A 19,290-nucleotide genomic window follows, 5' to 3' on the forward strand; every position below is an offset into this window, starting at 1 on the left:
CACCTGCTTCATATTTACCCCCCCCACAGCTGCTCTGTGCCTTTCTAGCTCCCAGACAACCCAAGGCCATTTAGCACATTCTCAGTGCCCCAAGAATTTGTCAGCTTGTGCTTCATTCAAGCTGCAAATGTCTGTGTTTACTTTCTAGAGCTGATGTGCAACGCAGCCCACAGAAACGAGAGACAGAGCCACACTCACTGCATTTTCTTCTCAAAGTACAGGGCACCAAGACCACATCTGGGTGCACTGGAGCCACATCTTCCACCAAGCTGCTGCTCATCACCTGCTCGGATGTGCTGCAGGTGCCCAGCCAGCTATGATCAGCTCTCCTTGGGGAAGAGGCAGGGGATGAGGCATTTGTTTGCTACTACACCTGGATTATCTCTGATACAACACAGCCATATAGGCAACCCTTCTCATAAGAGGTATTCTGAGTCTTTGAAGAGTCAGTAACTGATGGGAGCTGAGAGGTGGCATATGGCTATGTCTTGAGTATGGTGACAATATCCCTAGCAAGACTTCGATGGAGAGGAGTGTTTCCCTTCAAAGTACTTCATTCTTCTTTAGGAAATGCAATCAGATTGCTCACCCAAAGGAAGCTGAGAGTGACAACTGAAACCATTGCAGATTAGTGAGGGTTACAGAATATTTTTGATTCTGAACTTCTCACCTCTCTTCTTAAAAAAATAATTAAGTTTTCCAGCTCAAATGCAAGTACATCAGACTGCAAGCCTATAAAATGAGCATGCAGCTGGAGCAGCAGTAATGAAATACTTCAGGAAGTAACTTCAAAACCTCTCCTGTATCACCAAAACACAATTACTTGTTCAAGTATTAGGTATTCCTGAAAATCAGCACAAAAGCAAAGCTGAAATCTTATCAGGAAAAAGCTAAAGACATATTGTAGCATTAATGATGAAATTTACAATAAATATTTGCAAATATACAAATACATATGTCTGTGTGTGTCTAGGTAAATCAGAAACACTGCTGTCCTGATGTGCATGTAAATTTAATTTTTAACAAGAGTTGACTTGTTGAGAAATGAAAGAAACTGCTAGACCCTCAGGACTGGAAAATTCAATCGATGGACAGGTAATAAGGAAACAAAATTTCATTAACTCCCTCTTTGAGAAAAAAAATTACCATAAGCACTACTCAAAAAAGTGTAGAATTAAGTGAAGATTTAATGATGAGATCTCTGTCATACTTCTCAAAATGAGACATTAATCCCATTAAATTAATCAGCTAATAAATGTACATGTATATCCTGCCACATTTGCTCCAAGTCTTCAGAACCAAGGAAACATATTCATCATTTATATGTTCTAGACACAATATCCTTCAATGCTTGTTTTGAATTACAAGTTTCCAAAAGAAAGAGCAGAGTCAATTTACATAAGATAAACAAAAGTTCAGCTTTCAGATACCTAATATATGCTTAAATACACCCCAATTCAGTGGCTTCCTATCTTACCTACAGTGCACAATGCCTCTCTTTACAGGTCAGACTGCTTGCCAGACCCATCCAATGTAAAGCATTACCTAAGTAGCATTACTGGTCAGTAAGTAACTTGCAGCCACTGTCAGTGCCTGTGTCCAGTGTCGTACAGATGAATGATCACATTTTAGGCATCACAGTTGAAGAACTGTGGGAACATTCATCATTATTTCACTTTCCACCTGGTATGTCTTAAAACTAACAAAGCCCTTAATGTACGAGCCATACTTGCAATCCATCACAGCAGTTCAGGGATTTAATTATCAATTACCTTACAGCCAGTTTTATGAGTATTAGCATTATACATGGGCCAAACCACTCAGCTTATCAGTGCTGCTTAAGCAGGCTGCTACTTTATGAAAGGCATGGCAGAGGGGAATAAAATCCTTATTATGAGGCCCTGGCTCTGTCCTCGATACTGTGCCATGGCAATTTTAATTTTAAAATCCTCAGTGGTACCCCACACTTTGTCACTGGATGGCAACTGGCTAGATCCCTGTTTCCATTACCTAAGGGCAGGACTGAAATCACAAGGATTAAAAACTGGATTAAAAGCTCAGGATTGAGCTGCAAGAGATGCTGATTAGCATTCCTGAAGGCAGGGCTAGTATGCTTGAGTGAAAAATGCCTGCTAGTCCTCGGCTGCTTTCAGTGCTGTCAGCCAAGCCCTTACACCCCACAATACCCATGATCAAAGGTCTTACCAGCACCACTTCCAACATGCTAACAATATGCTCATGCATTTTTTTCCTTATATTTGTAAATATGATTCCATCTAAGGTACATTTAATTGTGTTTCTCAAATACTGCATCAAAACCAATAATGCTGATCAAAGTTTAATACCACAATAAACTGCCAAATTATAGGAAAATGGTTGACAAAAAGCTGAAAATGATACTGGTCTGTATTTGTGCAGCAGCACAGGCACAACTGCAGAAAGCAGTTCTCTGCTGCTCTCACAATCTTACACTGGTACTGTCTTTGTTGTCCCTTGATCCTCTTTCGTGAGCAACTCATTCTTCCTAAAAGAAATCAGTAAAGATGAAAAGACTGATAAGCTGACTTATGAAGTTACATGTTGATGAAAGATTAAGTCACTTAGGATATGCAAAGAAAAGGCTTTGAACAAAGAAAACTCAAGTTTATGAATGTGAAATAAAATGCAAAACCTAAAAGTAATGTAAACTAATTAGAAGGTATCAGAAATTTAGGAAAGATCGGTAACGGGAGACACAGAATCACCAGAAAGCAATGTGAAGTACTTTGCAGCAGAACAAGATGTTGCAGTAAAGTTAAACATGTTCTTCATCTCACAAGGAAAATGGAAAGTGAGATGCCAGAAGTGAAAAAAAACGTGTCCTGGGGTTGACAGTGAAAAACTAGAGACATTAGCTACCTCTCCAGAACAAGTCTTGGGTAATTTAAAATCAATAAAAACAGTTAGAGCCCAAAGACCAGATGAGGTACACTTTGGGATCCTGAAGGAGAAGGCAGACAAATTATTGGACTACCATGATTTATCTTTAATAGAATCTTTGAAACAGTGAGGTATCAACAGGCTAGAGAGAAACAAACAAAATAACAGTTGTAGGAAGGAAATTACAGAGAGCTGTTGATTTAAATTGACCACCAAAGCAGGCAAGGTCCAAGAAATAATCAGTGATAAGATTCAAAAATCCCCAACTTTTGAGAAATAGGAAAACTTCAGGAAAAGGAACTTCAGTGGAATAGGAATCGCACTAACAGCTATTGCAATTTTCTCATGTATATTTCTCATTCACTGGAATTTTTGAAGTTGATACTACAGGCAATAAATAGGAAGGATAGGCTGACACTGTTTAGATTTTAGAATTTCAATACAGGAAGATGGTAAAATAATAAAAATAATGTATGTATATATATATATATACATATACACAAATAATATATATAATGTATGGTCCTATATAGATGACAAATGGCTAGAGAAAAGTCATGTCTGCAGTAAGCAGTGATTCAGGCTAATTAAGCTGGATGAATAAAAATCAAGGTAATATTATTTCCAAGGAGCAGAAAAGAGACTGGATTTGTTAATAGGACCTGTTTGTATATTGCCCTCATTTCTGTCTTCCAAACTTGCTTTTGTTACACAAGGGCTTATCCATGTTGTATCCTGAACTAGCAGCTTCTTGCATTTTCATTTAAATGGAAAGTATGATCCAATTGCTCTCTGCACATCTATTCCCACATTCAGTGCTGACTGAACTCAACATGTATGGCTGAACTAGTATTTGCTACATAGAGATGTTGAAGTCACCATCCCTGGGGGTGTTAAAGAAAAGGTTGGACGTGATGCTTAGGGACGTGATTTAGTTTGTGATATCAGTGGTAGGGTGATGGTTGGATCTTGGAGGTCTTTTCCAACCCTAATGATTCTGTGATTCCTCTCCAGATAGGAGGCGAAGTAAATTGCAACAAAAATTAGGCAAAACACCAGGGAAAACTTTTAACTCGAGCAGCCTTCCTTTTCAGAGGCTGTAGAATCTCTCACATTGGAGGTTTTTATAAATAGTTTTTCATTAATAGGTTAAATAAACATTTATCCAAATGAATTCTGTCCTGGGGCAAGAGGATGGACTGTATGAACTCAAGTCATTACTTAACTTTATCCTTTTTTAATATTATCTGAAGATCTCTGCAGAGTTGCAGACTGTTAAGCAGCTGTTACTTTTCACTGGCAATTACTGATTTTCATTTGTCCATGAACTTGCTGCTTAAATGTACATTGTTAAAACCTCCAAGCTATTCCAGGCTACCAAGAAGTGTCCTATAGAGGTGATTATTCTCTCTGTCTTCTGGTGTTGCACACTTTTGACTTTTCCCTCCCCTGTAATTCAGCCTGGGGTCATGCTGTGCCCTGCATAGTAGCTGGGAATCAAAAGGTATCAAAATCATTGTCTCCAAAGAGGTGTATACTAAGGTTTCAGAGGATCAAGGTCTCTGCTGGCACATCTGACCACCACCAACACTTTCATAACACAACATGATGAACAATATCATAGACAGACTGAAAAATGGGATCTTAATGATGGGAGAAAATGTTCCATTATCTTCCACACGACAAAAGCAAAAACTTTTCAGGTATTTACAAGGAGGAGTAAGATGAAAAAGAGCACAATGAGAATTATTACTGAAATTGATCCTCCTCTGTAGGCAATGACCTGTTAAACAACCTTTGTGCAAGCCCCAGACTCTTCAGTCAGCCTTGCCTCAGGATAAAAGGACACTTCTCAAAGAGTGTTATTGGAGCTTTGTAGTGTCAGGTTAAGATGTTGCTCATTTTGTGATACTTACATCTGAAAAAAGGTTCTTATTGGTAACTATAGTTAAAGGAAAAGAAAGAAAGTTCATACTTTACCTGAAGTATCAGGGTGATAGAGGCTGGGAGCACTTGCTATTTCTCCTTGCTGATGAAGACAGGTACCTGAGGATCTTTGACTTGCAATGAGAATCCTGCTTTTTGCAGATGGTAACCTGGAGACTGCACCCAGTCCTAGCTGTGGCTTGAGTATCATGGCAGATCGATAAAAACTTGGTGGAACCTCGTAGTGGGTATATTGTGGAGGACAAAATTCATCTTTTGCAGGCCTTTCCCCAACCTACAGAAAAATCATTAACACAGATATTATGCAATAAATGAATATATGCAGAGAATGTGTATCTCTAAATTGCTTATAAAGGCTATTTTTCCCTTCTCATGAGCCTGGGCTTCAGACCATTGCAGACTTTTAAAAAGTGATGGTCTAACCATATGAATCCCTCTCCACAAATACACATGTTCCAATCACAAAATCCAGACAAACCCAAATAAAGAATTGATCTCTTCCCAAGAAGAAAATAGACAAACTGACTAACAACAGAACAAAAATAAAATAAAATCTTCAAATATTGAAAATGAATTCATTGTAAAGTCCTGAGAGGTGATATCATTTAAAGAGTTAGATACACCCAGAGAATGTGCAAGTGGAACTGTTATTAGAAATTATTTAAAATACTCTTACTGAGATAGATACAATTTGGGGGAGTCTGTTTTAACACAACAGTTATAAATAAAGTTGAAGGTATTTTAATTCACCTTATAAGAGAAATGGGATTGTCAAATTGTTTGTATCTGAAAAAAACTCCACGTGCTCTTACTGCAAAATGTGCACTGTAATCTGTGCCCCTAAAGTCCCAAAGAGTTGCAGTTGTGGAAGTGTGCATGTTTCTGTATGTTTTATTATCAGGGGGCTGACAGAATATTCCAAATCAGAGCTATAAAACACGGCTCCCCTTTTGATCTGGTGAAAAAAGCAAATTTGTAGACATGAAACATTTACTGCTAGTCATAAATAGATGCTTCTTTCCTAAAAGTCAGTGACAAGTCTCTCAGTACTTTACAGGGCATATTCTGTGAGGCCAGCACAGTAAGTCCCACGCTGGACGTGCTTCAAGCAAGCTGGCTGTTAGTGGAGAGCTTGCAGTCAAACAATGATCTGGTTCCCCAGCTGAGTCCCTGCATCCCTCTATACTCCAGCCAACCCCTGATCCTCACCTCTGTATACTTCTTTCCCCATCTCAGGATGAGGGCACAAAGCAATGCCAGAAACTCTCTGGGCTTTCATCTCTCTCATTTGCAAAGAACTGTTTGCTCTTCTGGGTAGAGTCCAACTTCTTTACCATTCCTTATAAAATGCATAATCATCATAATCTAGCAAGGACCCATGAATATTTTTTCATTGCATCTCATTTAGGCCAGAGGAAAAAAATGGCTTAGGAAATACGAAATCTGAACTAAATTTCTTTAAAAATTAATCAAAAAAAGTGCCATAGGCTACCTAGGAAGAAATGTAACTGGCAATTAATTAACTCTGCTGCAAGTTATGATGCATATAATATGCCAAATCAATTTCTATTTAGCAATTATGAGCATTCAGAATATGCAGTTTAACATTGGCTATAAATGCTTTGATCCTAGCTGTTGCAAGAGCTTTAATCCTAATTTAGCAAATCTTTAATTTGCTAAAAGAGACAAGATTGGCTTTAAACTATTAAGTATAGCATCTTTGAGGCATCTGTACAGGAACTAGGAGGACAGATGCAACAAGCACTGAGTATTATATTTTTGCTCTATATTTTTTCCTTTGTTTGCAGTACTATTTCCTGCCATGAGATATACCAGTTTCCATTTTTATTACACTTCTATGACCTATTTCTACAAGTTAGGATGCAGGTTTTTACTGTACAGATGATCTTCTATGCCTGGACTGTAGCAGATGCTTAGATTCTTATTTTCAACTTCTGGATATGAGATTGTTTCTTGGATAAGATTCAATTATTTTTTTTCTCCCTGATGAATTTATTTCAATCTGATTTCACTATACTCTTTCCATCATCTCATATTTAACTGGCAGCAAACATGCCAATGCCAAGTACTTTAGTATAAGGAATAGAGTTAATCTTTAAATATAGAAACCATACAACTTTGATAAACTGGGTCAGCTTAACTAAACCTTCAGTCACATCATTTTCATCTTTATTGACCGTATGCTGCGAGTAACACAGGAATATGCACACAAAACCAATCACAAGGATAAAACATTTTCTCACATTGTAAGAAGTGAGAAGGATTTACCCAACTGTCTCTCAGGAAATAGAGGTTCAGGTTCTCAAAGAACCCAGTTCATAGGGAGACATAAACTTACCATGGTCATAGAATCATAGAACCACAGAATCATTAAGGTTGGACAAGACCTTCAAGATCACCTGGTCCAACCACCCCCCTACCACCAATGTCACCCACTAACCCATGTCCCTAAGCATCACGTCCAACCTCTCCTTGAACACCCCCAGGGACAGTGACTCCACCACCTCCCTGGGCAGATACATCCCTTTTTCTTTTGTATTTAGCAGTGAATTCCTCAAGTGTGGAATTCAAGTTGTCCCAATAGAATCATGTGCAATTATTGATTATAAAGCCATCTTAGAGCAGATAAGAGAGATTTGGATTCATATAAGTCTTGTTAGTGTCCTGTACCAGATTTTTGTTTAAGGGACTTTTAAAGAAAAGATCTTTGGCAGCCTGTCAACCAAAAATTTAGGAAGCTGACAGCCTTAGGAAGCTCAGCTCAGAATTGTAGTGTGTATCACTCTCTGCACATTCCCCACTCACCACTCACAGTTCAAATTAATGAACTTGTTAGAAAGAGCTGGAAAGTCTACAGCAAGTACCTGAAACATTCACGAATTTCCACAACCTGGGTAATTCTGAGCAGTGCTGCCAGCAGGTAAGGTTGCTCTACATTTTCCTTCATGTTTCTTTGTTTATATCGTTGTCAAACATTAAAGCCTCAAGCAAGAATCCTTTTTGTCAAGTTCCTGCTTTGGGCAATTATTTGGGAAAAGAGTCAGCAAAACTGATTCAGACATTTCACATCATGAGACTGGAGGGGAAAAACAACACAATTTTGCTTATATATAAATCAACTTCCCCTACCCCTTTAATGGGTCTTCACTTCAGCAGGCTTTAGTCCGTATTCTATGGAGCAGAAAAGTATCCTTGTTGGCAAATAGCCCCAGAAATGGTTGAATGGGGCAAGCACGACCTTGGGGAGACAGGCAGAAGAGCTGGGGATCTGCAGATCCCCTTAAGGACCCCTGCTAGACTCAGGGCTCTTGGGAGCAGCAATAAGGTAGCAAATATAATGGACCAAGACCCCCCTATCTGGTAAAGCATGGATCATATTCATACAGGTAAACTCTATCCCTCCACAACAGGTTGCTCTTGTCCATGGTGGCCGTTGGGAACAGGCTCTGGGTGAGCTGAGGATGAAGCTGAGCTGGGGAGTATGTTCCCAGTACAGTCATATCAACAATCTTGAGTGAGCCTTGGAAGCTGTGTCTTCCTGTTGATCAGTTTTTCTAAACTTTTGTTTGTTTGTTTCCTTATTTTTATTTTTTTTAAAGTGTTTTTAAGTAGGAGGTGTTTTTTTGTTTTGTTTTGTATGAAGGTGCACAAGGAAGATCTACCTCCATGCTATGTTGATGTTCCAAAGAGCTGGATTTTTCATCTATGCTGCCCTGCTTTAGCACCAGCAACACAAGGAGCCCTGAGGGTTAGTCCTTGAGTCTTCCTCAGCTAGGTCTTGCCCTGCAGTCTCCTGTCCAAGACAGCACCTCCCTATCTTTCCGAGCTGATGGCCCCCAAAGGGGTATTTAACTGTGCCTACCGTTTAGCTAGCTGAAGGCTGCTTAGAGATTACAGGTCTGATTGATAGCAGCTATTAACACTCCCTATCAGAGCTATGTAAAGAGCTATAAAATGCTAATCAAAGCACTCCAAAGCCCAAATTGGACATGTGAAATAGGGTAGTCTGGGAGTTTTTCCCTCACAAAGGTGATGTAGAGTAGTCATCCTGCCCCAGCACCTCCTTGTCTACAAGAGCTCTGAGTCTTCAGCACTGTCAATCTGCCAGGGCGATTTTGGTCTCCCTCAGCCCATTCTAATTGCTTTCCTTTGGATCACACATCAGTCATCTGCCATGAACAGATACTGTGCAAAGCCTCTTTTAAGCATCTGTCCACTTGCACAGATCCCTTTTTATCCTTTCTTTTGATTCATTCTGGACCCAAAGCACTCCCCTTTGTCATTCCCTTACCAGCAGGGGATTAAGGTACTTGCTTTTAGGGTGACTTCAGAAGAGACTAAATGTCATCCCCTGTTATCAGCAGCTGATCCTAGAAATCCTGACTCCTGAGATAAAGCAAACTCAGCACTTCAATTTGATCAACTTCTTTCCCAGTATCTCCTCCAGGCGATCCAGATTCTCTGAAGCAGCTGCTTGCTTGGGCTCACACTACCCCCATTGAAATATCCACCCAAAGTCATTTTTCCTGGAGGGGAATAAAATGCTTTGGGCCTTCTCTAGCTCATACTTGTCATCCTTCTAACTCTTGTCTAGAATAAATCACTTTGAAGACCTGCCACAACCTAAGTCCTTTTCATGTTAAGAACAGTCTTTCACAATGCCCAGAAATTGGTCTTTCACTTCCAGCTGGGTCTGCTGACGCTGCCTGATTTTCCCAAACTCGACTGTATGGGCTATAGAAACCTATGGTCTTCGGAAGGTCACGTCACCCTATAATCAGCCAAACAGCTACACAGTCTGTGTTATTTTGTCTTAAATTTCAGTTAAATGGTAATAACCTAGTAATTTTCCCTCATTTTACAGTAATTTTTCCTCACCTTACCGGGAGACTGTGAAGATACCATAGTAATGGGTGGCATATACAAGCTCTCAAAGACTTTAATAATTCCTCCTCTGAATGCAAAATGTAAGGGATAGAGCTGGAAGCTGAAGAGAAAAGGGCAGCACTGCCCTTCCTGTGCTTGGGATGAGATGGTACTCTATTAAAAACTATAGTCCATGATCAGTTCAACAGTCTCTAGGTTGCCTGTTAACATGCCAGAAGGATCAATCTATACTCACACATGATATCTTAGTATGGGTATTTGATGGCTTTTGATCGTCAACACCATCACCAAATGTGTTATTTCAATGCTATTCTTTAGATAAATACTGCATGTAGAATGACATGGCATTAAGAGAGCCTTAATAACACACCATGAGGCACAGCAAAAAAAAAAAAATAATATATATATATAATTTTATTTTTTTTAAGTCTAGTTCAAATTAAATACAATTGTGTGATCTTAGGTATTTATACAAAAAGCTTGTTCGTTGAGCTATCCTAGGTCCAAAGCAGTGAACTCAAGGGCACATCACAGACCTGAATGTAATGCCCTCTTCCCTGCCCTTTCTCCACCTACCAAGCAAGGTCAACCTTCAACCACTGTTCTCACCTCCCAGCAGGGATTGCACTCCTGCCCAGCCAAGGTGGAAACGCAACAAGATGTCAGGGCTCAGAACTGTGCAGAGGGACTTCCATTACCTTTTGGCTACTCAGGAAAACTTTCACAGGCAAGTTTTCGTATTTAAGAAACTTGTTGGTATAGCACACTACTTTACAGTGAGTCAAAGTGAATCTCTTCCTGCATTTTATACATATAATCTAAAAAGAACTCTGATAGTCCCTGGTTTTCTGTATTGTTAAACAGAAGAGGATGCATATAGACCTTTGGTGCTCTGTCTGTAAAAACCTGCCAAGTTTCCCATTAAGGAGGAAAAGTCTCTCTGTGGGCAAATTATATTCATTTCTCAAAGATGTTCTTTGAGAAAAAATAGAAGGACCGTTTATGGATAAATTCAAATAGCGTGTCTTTTTCTTTTTAAACATCTCTATTTATACTACTAGGAAGGGACTGGCTTGCTGGAAAACATTGGAGGAATACAGTGACAACTTCCAGTCACAGATCAGACACCACAACAGGGTTGATGCCAGAAACAGTTAAGTGTACTTCTAATGATCACATATTTCCTTGATTTAGGATATATGTCTTATTTAAGGTTTGACAACTAGCTTCTGGCAGCAGAAAGTATGCAAATATCACCACTTGGCATACAAATGAGGCTGTCAAAGCTACCTCCTTACCTCCTGCAGAAATTTCTCACTCATCGGTCCGAAGTGATGGCCCGGGGGCCGAATTCCTGACACCACCAATCCAGAACTGAAGAGCCTTGGCTTCTGGATGTCGGGTTTAAATTTGTCATACAGGATGGTGGGGGGCTTCACCTCCCCTCCATTGGATGCCTTCTGCTCAGTAGAGATTGGCACGCCGCACGCAGGGGTACTGTAAGGCAGCCCCGGCGGTGCAAATGAAGGGTCAAGCTGCTCTATCGAGCGAGGGTTTCTTCTAATGTATGTGATGATTTTAGGTCTCACATGTTTGGGCTTGGGTATTGCAGGTTTCACCTCCATGCTTTCTTCCAGTTTTTCACTGTAGTCACTGTCCACGTCCGCCTTATCTGCGAGGGAGCCCTTGGGGTGGACCAGGATAGGTTTGGGGATTGCGCTGCTGCAAGCAGCCTTGAGAGGCACTTTAGGGGATATGTTTAACAACTGTGTACTGTCAACAGGAGGTAGGACTGAGGAGGGTGACAGTTTGTCAACATGAAGTGCATAAAGGTCCTTCAAATTACTGTTAGATAGGGCGGGCTGACTATTAACATCCAGCATTGCCACTGGGTGCACGGGAGTTGGGGCACATAAAAAGGTATCAGCCTTTGCCAAAGCCTTATAGCTCTCTGGTGCTTCGTCTGGAGGATGTTTCTGTGCATGAGCTGTCTTTGTACTTGGAACCGAAAAGCTTGAGGTTTCCACATCACTGTCGTGGTTGTCAGGTTGTTGGTTCGATGCTGTCTCTGCACTGCATGCTCTGTGCTGATCTGAGAGATCAGAAACAGGCATGGCAGCATCCTCGGTGACTCCTTTGACTAGCATCAGTTTATTCTCATTATCTTGCAAGGATCTGTTGTCAGGTATGTTAGTGTTATGTATCAGAGAGATCTGTTCACCAACTGTTTCCGTGCAACCTGCATCAGCTTCATGTAAATTTTCATTTTGTCTAGGTGACACTTTGCCACTGGATTGACTATCACAGGTGAGTGGGAATATTGTTTCCACTTCTTTGTCAGTACAATATTCCTCACTAACCTGGCTAGTTGCCCTGCTGTCACTGTCATTACTTCTTCTCCCTTCCCCATTGATGGTGAAGTTATCACTTTGCAATTTGTCATCGGGATAGGTTACCACCTGGCTTGACAATGGTTCCTTTACTTTATTACAGATGTCTTGAAGATGGGATGCTTGAAATTTTGATGAGTCGGACACAGACCTTTTCTCTTCTTGCACTATTGTGCTTTCGTCTTTTTGACACTCCAGTAACTCTACCAGCGTAATTCTCTCAATCTTTTGTTGGCACGTGTTTTTAGATTGTAGAGATGGTGCAGTCTTAAGGTCCATTTTCTTACTTTTATCACCCTGACCTAATTGTGCTTCTGATTTACTAGCAGTCTCGTTGGGCTTAGTAGATGAATGATGATTGGTATGAGAAGTATGCAGTGTGCTTTCAGTGTTAACATTTGGTACATTTTCTGGTTTACTTATTTTCTTGTTCCCTGAGGTAGATGGTTTGGAATAAAACACAATATTTTCCTCTGAGGTATTGTCAAGTGGATGAAACACCATCCCGAGAAAATGATCTGTGGATGTTTTTTGTGATTTCTCTGTATTTCCAATCAAATGGTGTGACCTGTCAATGGAATCCAATGATGCAGAAAGCAGACGTTTACACGACACGCGGCCAACACATTCTTTTGCAAATGTTTCAGATTGAGGAGACAATTTACTCGGTCTGCCCAGAGAAAGCCTTTTTATTCTCTCCATCTCCACAGTCCTGGACATTTTACCCTTAGAAAAGTTTTGGGTGAGGCCAACATCACCTTTTGAAACAACCTCCAGGTTAGCATCATTTGAGCTGCTTTTTAAATTGGACAGACTTTGTCCTCGGCTAATCCTGATATGCCTTGATATATCCTTAGCTTCGCTGGTCCTAGAGTCTTTCCCTATTTCCCTGCTTGTGGTTGAGGGCAGTTTACTTTCCTGTACACTGCTATTACAGGTCCGAGGGTCTCTGAAGGCCAGTTTATTCTGCTCCGTATTCAGGTGAGTAACTTTCTCTAATCCTCCAGGGTGTATATTCCCACTCTCATCTGTCAAATCACGTTTCTTGATATCCCCTTCCGTGGTTCTAACTTTTGTCACTATTTGGTTGGCATTCGTATCCCCCATAGTCACTGTGCTTTCATTATTATTTTTTATTTCGCTGTGGTTGTCCTGAAGCTGGGCATAACATGACTTGTTTGGGATTAATGGAGCACTCATTTTGAAACTTCAAGTGACTGCTTTTTCTGGCAGTCCCAATTACAGAGAAAGCCTCTTCCCCCTAACAGGTTAACTAATTATTAGGCATGCTTCAGTTATAGGTTTAAATTATAAACCGATCAGTAAAAAATTCCGAGTCAGAAAGCTTGGAGTCTCTTGTCAAAGTCACATTTTTGTGTTGCTCAGTTGTCTTTAGTGCAGCGTCTGGACCCAGGAAATCTTCACGACATGCAGTAGAGAGGTTCAACGAAAGCAAAATAGATCTGCCAAGTTCCCTCTGAATGACAGCCAGTTAATCCAGCCAACCTGTGAGGAAATTAAAAAAAAAAAAAAAAAGACATTACACCAGTGTCATGAATTATGCTTATTAAAAAAAGTTAAAATCAGCAGCACTCACAGGTTAGAGTGCTTTCAAACTCTTCAGATGCTGTTTCAATCACAACTTTGGCCTCAGCAAAGATTTCTGGTGTAATCCAGATCTCTGACTTCAGAAGTTATGCAGTTAAAACTGTCCTGTCAGAAGAGTAATTGCTACTGTTTTTCACTACTTAGATTTACAACTGTAAATAGCCATAAATAGCTAGGTGAGGATGAAACCCCCACATCAAGGATCTGAGCACTTTCATACTGCTATAACAATGTCTTTATTGCATGAAGAGTAGTTACTGATGCGTTTAAAGCACCGTTGTAGAGACAAGCCATAAGTATTAAAATTCCAGCTCTATTAGGGGACATTTATGAGTTTCTTCCCTTGACTTGTACAAATCACTGCTGTGCTTGTGTGGACATCCCATCCCCTCTGATACTCCTCAGCCAGATCCATGGGTGCCAAGAAAGCAAGAACTATGGATGGAGGACTGCAAAGAAAAACTACGTTATTCTAAGAGACAGTTGCGTATGTGTACGCTCAGCTATACAGGATTATACACCAGCCCTGATACAGTGCAGATCCGTTTGGCTCCCTGCCACCTCTGGTTTAGTCCAAAATTTAGTCCTGCTGTCTGTGACCAGGGAGCAGAGACCGGCACCTCCCTCTGTGCTTCCCCTGCTCAGGGAGTTGCAGGTAGGTCACCTCTCAGCCTCCTTTCCTCTGAACTACACAAACCCAAGTGTCCTCTGCCTCGCTTCACAGGACCTCACAGGAAGGGCCTGCCAGCCCTTCCACCAGCTTTTGCCCCCCTCTAGATGTATTTAAATACCTTAATGTCATTTTCATATTGTGGGCCCAGAATTGGACACAATGTTCAAGGTGAGGCTGCATCAGTGCTGAGGGAAGACCAACCAATGTCATCTGCCTGGACTTCTGTAAGGCCCTTGACACACTCTTTACCTAAATTTACTCTCAGATATTTCTTCAATAGATCAGTACCCTTCACAATATGGTACAGACAGTGGAAATTGGAACATGCCCCACATATCCCAGAAGGCAGAACTCAAAGCACCTGTGATGCTCCCAGCTGTGCTGGGTTTCTCATCAGGCACTCACAGGGGCTGTAATGAGAAGTGCTGATTAAGTCTCTGTCTGCTGCATCTAGGTGCGAGTCTGGGCTCAGATTTCTAGAGCCTGCTGGTAGCAGGTCCTCCCTGCCTTCGTGTTCAGCCCAGCTCTGCTCACAACACCTGCCCAGAGCTCAGCCCCAGCCTCTTCATATGGTGCACACACACATGCTGTTTGAGTCTGGATTCAGCACTCCTGGCATAGGTCCATCTCTTCAGCAAACAACAGCTAATTATATTAATTCATGAAACAGAACACAGTGGTAAGAATTTCACTGCAGCACCACAGGGATGTGTTATTGCAGATCTCATCCTCAAAGCACTATAAAGTAAGACTCTTTTTGTGTTCTTTCTTTACTCACACACACAGAAAAAAAGAGGAGTATTTATTAAATTAAATATACATGTTGATTTTTTTTTCCTTGCCAATTTTTTTCCTCATCTTCTTTCACCAAATCTGTAAATCTGTAACCCTGTGATACAAAACTTTAATGGATGGTGTGGGGTTGACCTTGGCCAGCTGCCAGCCACCCACCCAGCTGCTCTCTCAATCCCCTTTCCTCCACAGGACAAGGAGAGAAAATGTGACGAAAAAGCTCATCAGAAAAAAAAAAAAAAAAAAAAAAAAAAGGTCACAGTAGAGGCAGCAAGGTCACTTTTGTCTTACCCATTACCATCATGGGCAAAAAAGAAAGAAAAGGAAAAAAAAAAAAAAAAAAAGACTTGGGGAGAAGTAATTTGTATTACTGCCAATTAAAATAGAGCTGGATGGTGAGAAACAAAGACAAAAAAAATGAAATTTCTCCTCAGCAATGCTAGAAACTGGTCCCAGAGGCCAACCAACATGGCTGCAGGGCTCAGCTGGGTCCTGGCCTGGGGCTGTTGGAGCTGGCTGGAACCGGCTGGAACCTGCTGAAACTGGCTGGAACCTGCTGGAACTGGCTGGAACCAGCTGGAACCGGCTGGAACTGGCTGGAACTGGCTGGAACCGGCTGGAACTGGCTGGAGCTGACTAGAACTGGCTGAAACCGGCTGGAGTCAGCTAGAGCTGGCTGGGGCCAGCACAGGGCAGCCCAGGCCTCTCCTCATGGAGGCCACCCTGCAGCCCCCACACCATCACCACCTTGCCATGGACACACCGTGCACAGATGTACTTGGGGTGGCAATAACAAAAAGTGAGGGGCAGTTATCTAGCAACATCTTCCTCCTGACGTGCCACCTGCTAAGGGAGATTAAGGAAAGCAAATTCACCACTGAGCTCACTAAAATTGCATCTTTTTCAGATAACGATAAACTAGATTTCATATGTACTCATCTCAGCTAAGGAACAAGCTTTTCATAGCCAGCATGGAGAAAGACGTGGTCAGTCAGTGGGAGCATAGATTCTCCATGATGGAGATGAATTCCCTTCCAGTGAAACCTGCAGGATGGTTTTTCCCCTCTTTTTAGAAAAGTCTCTTCCCTTTGGGGGACTGATCTTTATATAAAAATACCTCTGTTTCTTTCAGAAAATGGAACAGAGCTGTTTCCAAAAGGCCTGCTGTGACCATGGAGCAGCAGTGGAAATGCAGAAGGGTCAACTGTGAATGTAGATCTTGGATGGAGGTGGGCTCACAGCAGCCCCAAGCCGTCTGCCTGCCCTTCAGGGCTGGTGGCTCCTGTGTCCCACCAGCTGCTCCTGCCCTGGAGTCACACTCATTTCAAATATACAACTAGAGCAATACATCGGTTTGTCTTTTTTTTGTTTGTTTGTTTGGAAATCTCTTACACAGGTTTGCAATAAAACTAAATGAGGTATTTAAGATTATGAACGTGGTGATAAGAGGTCATTTGTTCTTGTCTACACTTGCCCCCAGTATGATTACTAGTACTAATTCACCACAAATGAAGGCAGGTTTGAAAAAAAACATTGTGGAAACACCTGTATTCATTCAGAGCATCTTCATACATGCTGTCTGAGACAGGATGCATTCATCCAGGGAGCTTGTTCTGCTTGAAGCAGGAAGTAGACCAAATAATTTGGTTTAGTGTTGCTGGTACAAATTGATTAACCTGAGGATGAGAAAAGACCTGTCCCTTCTCAAATACAGGGCACTACACAGTCTGTGTTTGTGATTGAAATTAGCGTCTAAAAGCAGCCAGTGCTGACCAGAGACATGGACTTCAAATGTGTATGTAATTACACTGCTTTTAAGAGAAGGCACAATAAAATATGGTCTAGGCAGAGCTTAATCTCAGGCAGCATTAGCATTGCACCTGTGCTACCTTCAGAGTCAGTGAGGAGGGATGGGCACCTTGGAAAAGTGATTCATCCCATACTAACGCCTACACACCAGATATTTGAGGTTTATCTCTTCCAGATGACGTCCAGTCTCAGATTAAGGATGTCACAGACCTGAAGAATCTATTACAACCTTACAATTAGCATTCATACCATTACCTAAATTTATTTTTGTCTTCTGCAAAATATTGTCTGTTTAACTTTTCATTCTGCTATAAAATATATTAATAGAACAGGACTCCTAATTTAATATAAAAATATAATAAAGCATCTATCACAATTAGTACCTTATTATTTCAGTTTTCCCTATTACAGAATACAAGCTTTTGATTTTGGTTCATTCAATGGAATAGAGACTTATATACTGTGATAGGCACATTTGGGAGTAAGATGTATGGTTCTGTGATACATTTGGGACCTTGGAAGATTTTATCATTATTTTTTTCTGTAGATAACTTCTATTTGAGAAGCTTCTGCTGGGATTTTCTTCCGATAAGTTTATCTTAAGTGGCACTGTCTAGTCTCAACTTTGCTATGCTCTTTGGAGTCAGTGAGATGAAAAGACTGAGATGAAGAGCCTGTGTTCTGCTGCCTCTTCCTCTGTTCTTTATTGCTCACTTCTTTAGAGCAATATTGGCTGACATAAACACACCCAAAGTCACTTCCTGCAGGAAGACTCAGGGATGATGGATATTTAAACCTCCTACCTCTTCAGATGACCTCTTTAGCAGGAGCAAGAGGTAAGAGGAGACTTGATCCCAGCAATGGCACCATTTCATCACTTAGCAGTTTCTCGCTAAGGACCCTGGACAAGAAAGAGAACTGCAAGTCTTAAAAGTCTTGGTATGGTATATGTAAGTCTTGACATGGGTAAACACTTCTTGATGCTGCGTAGCATAAAAACGTCCATCTGAATTGCAGGAAGTGAAAAATGAAGTTGTAGACAAGTTATCTCCATGTCACTGCATCTTGGCAGGATACAATGACTATATTCACGAAAACAAAACAAAACAAAACACTTTACAATGTGAAGTGAGCATACTAGACAGTAGAATGAAATGATATCCACCAGACTATGGTTAGCTGTGTATCCAGGGAGGAGAAAAGATCAAGGAGCCAGAAACATAATTAAATGCTTTTGTTTTACCTCATCAGTTTCCTTCTGTGATGACCATCTTTAATAGCTTGTATTCTAAGCCTGAGTCCATGTAATGACACTGTAGGAGAGAAGCCTACAAGAGTTTCTTCTCATTGGCTATTGCTACGTTCTGCTCCATCCTAAAATGCATTTAGGCAGCAGGTCCCACTCCAGCCTCTGGAGACACTAGGGAGAAGGTGAAGCTGAGCTAGATGATATCAGCCCCCTGCACAGCATGGACTGTAGCAGCAGAACTCAAGTTTGTACAATATAGCTGTCTAGAAAGGAAAAGCAGCAGCCTGCTTCTAAATAATAACAGTAGTTTTTTGGTAAAACAAGCAGTGTAGGAATAATGCTGAAAACATTGTTCTCCTCAGTAGGCACTGAATAAAAGAGAAATATAAAGAATTACCTTTCTTTTGGCTGGTTGTTTGGTTTTCAATTTGCCACAAAAAAAAAATAGAGCAGCAATAACTACAAGATATACAAAAGAATGATCAGAACATATGGAAAAGTAAAATTGGAGATAAAGATATAAAGCCAAAATGGGTTCGAGAAGGGTGGCTCCTGTATAAACATTTCCTAGTTCAGACTGTCATATCTGCTTCTCCATCCCAGCACTGAAACACTAAAACCAGAATATTTACCGCAAGATATGCTAAAAACATCTGTCTGTACTGCTAAAACTGTGCACAGCTTAGGCTGATTGCGTTTTCTGATTTCTAAAATTCAAAAGAGTAAGAGAAGCACCTGAATACTTTATTAACCATCTGTCACAGAACTCTGTTATACCTGTTTGCTACTATTCTAAAACAAAACAACAACAAAAACAATAACAACAACAATAAAATGGATTTTAACAGCTAGGGGCAGACCACAGACCGGCAGCCACCCATCACCACCTGCTCTTGCAAGATAAATCTTCTGGAGCTGGTGCGGATAGCGAGCTGCACTGCTCTGGGATGAGGATCACACAGGTTTTTGCTGTATCCACAGATAAACTCCTGCAG

The 19,290-nt window shown here is 40.9% G+C and overlaps 1 protein-coding gene across 1 annotated transcript in view; it reads right to left on the reverse strand.

The window, feature by feature from the left end:
• The window catches only part of MTUS2 (microtubule associated scaffold protein 2), a 292,552-nt gene that overhangs the window by 175,510 nt on the left and 97,752 nt on the right, over positions 1 to 19,290 (reverse strand). The window contains exons 3-4 of the mRNA XM_032208295.1: positions 11,073 to 13,670; positions 4,900 to 5,140 (exon numbers count right to left, since the gene is read on the reverse strand). Coding sequence (XP_032064186.1) covers positions 4,900 to 5,140; positions 11,073 to 13,364 — 2,533 coding nt within the window. The 5' untranslated portion in view covers positions 13,365 to 13,670. The remainder of the gene's footprint in view (positions 1 to 4,899; positions 5,141 to 11,072; positions 13,671 to 19,290) is intronic.

This window comes from Aythya fuligula, chromosome 1, assembly GCF_009819795.1.
Source record: "Aythya fuligula isolate bAytFul2 chromosome 1, bAytFul2.pri, whole genome shotgun sequence".
NCBI classification, from domain to species: domain Eukaryota; kingdom Metazoa; phylum Chordata; class Aves; order Anseriformes; family Anatidae; genus Aythya; species Aythya fuligula.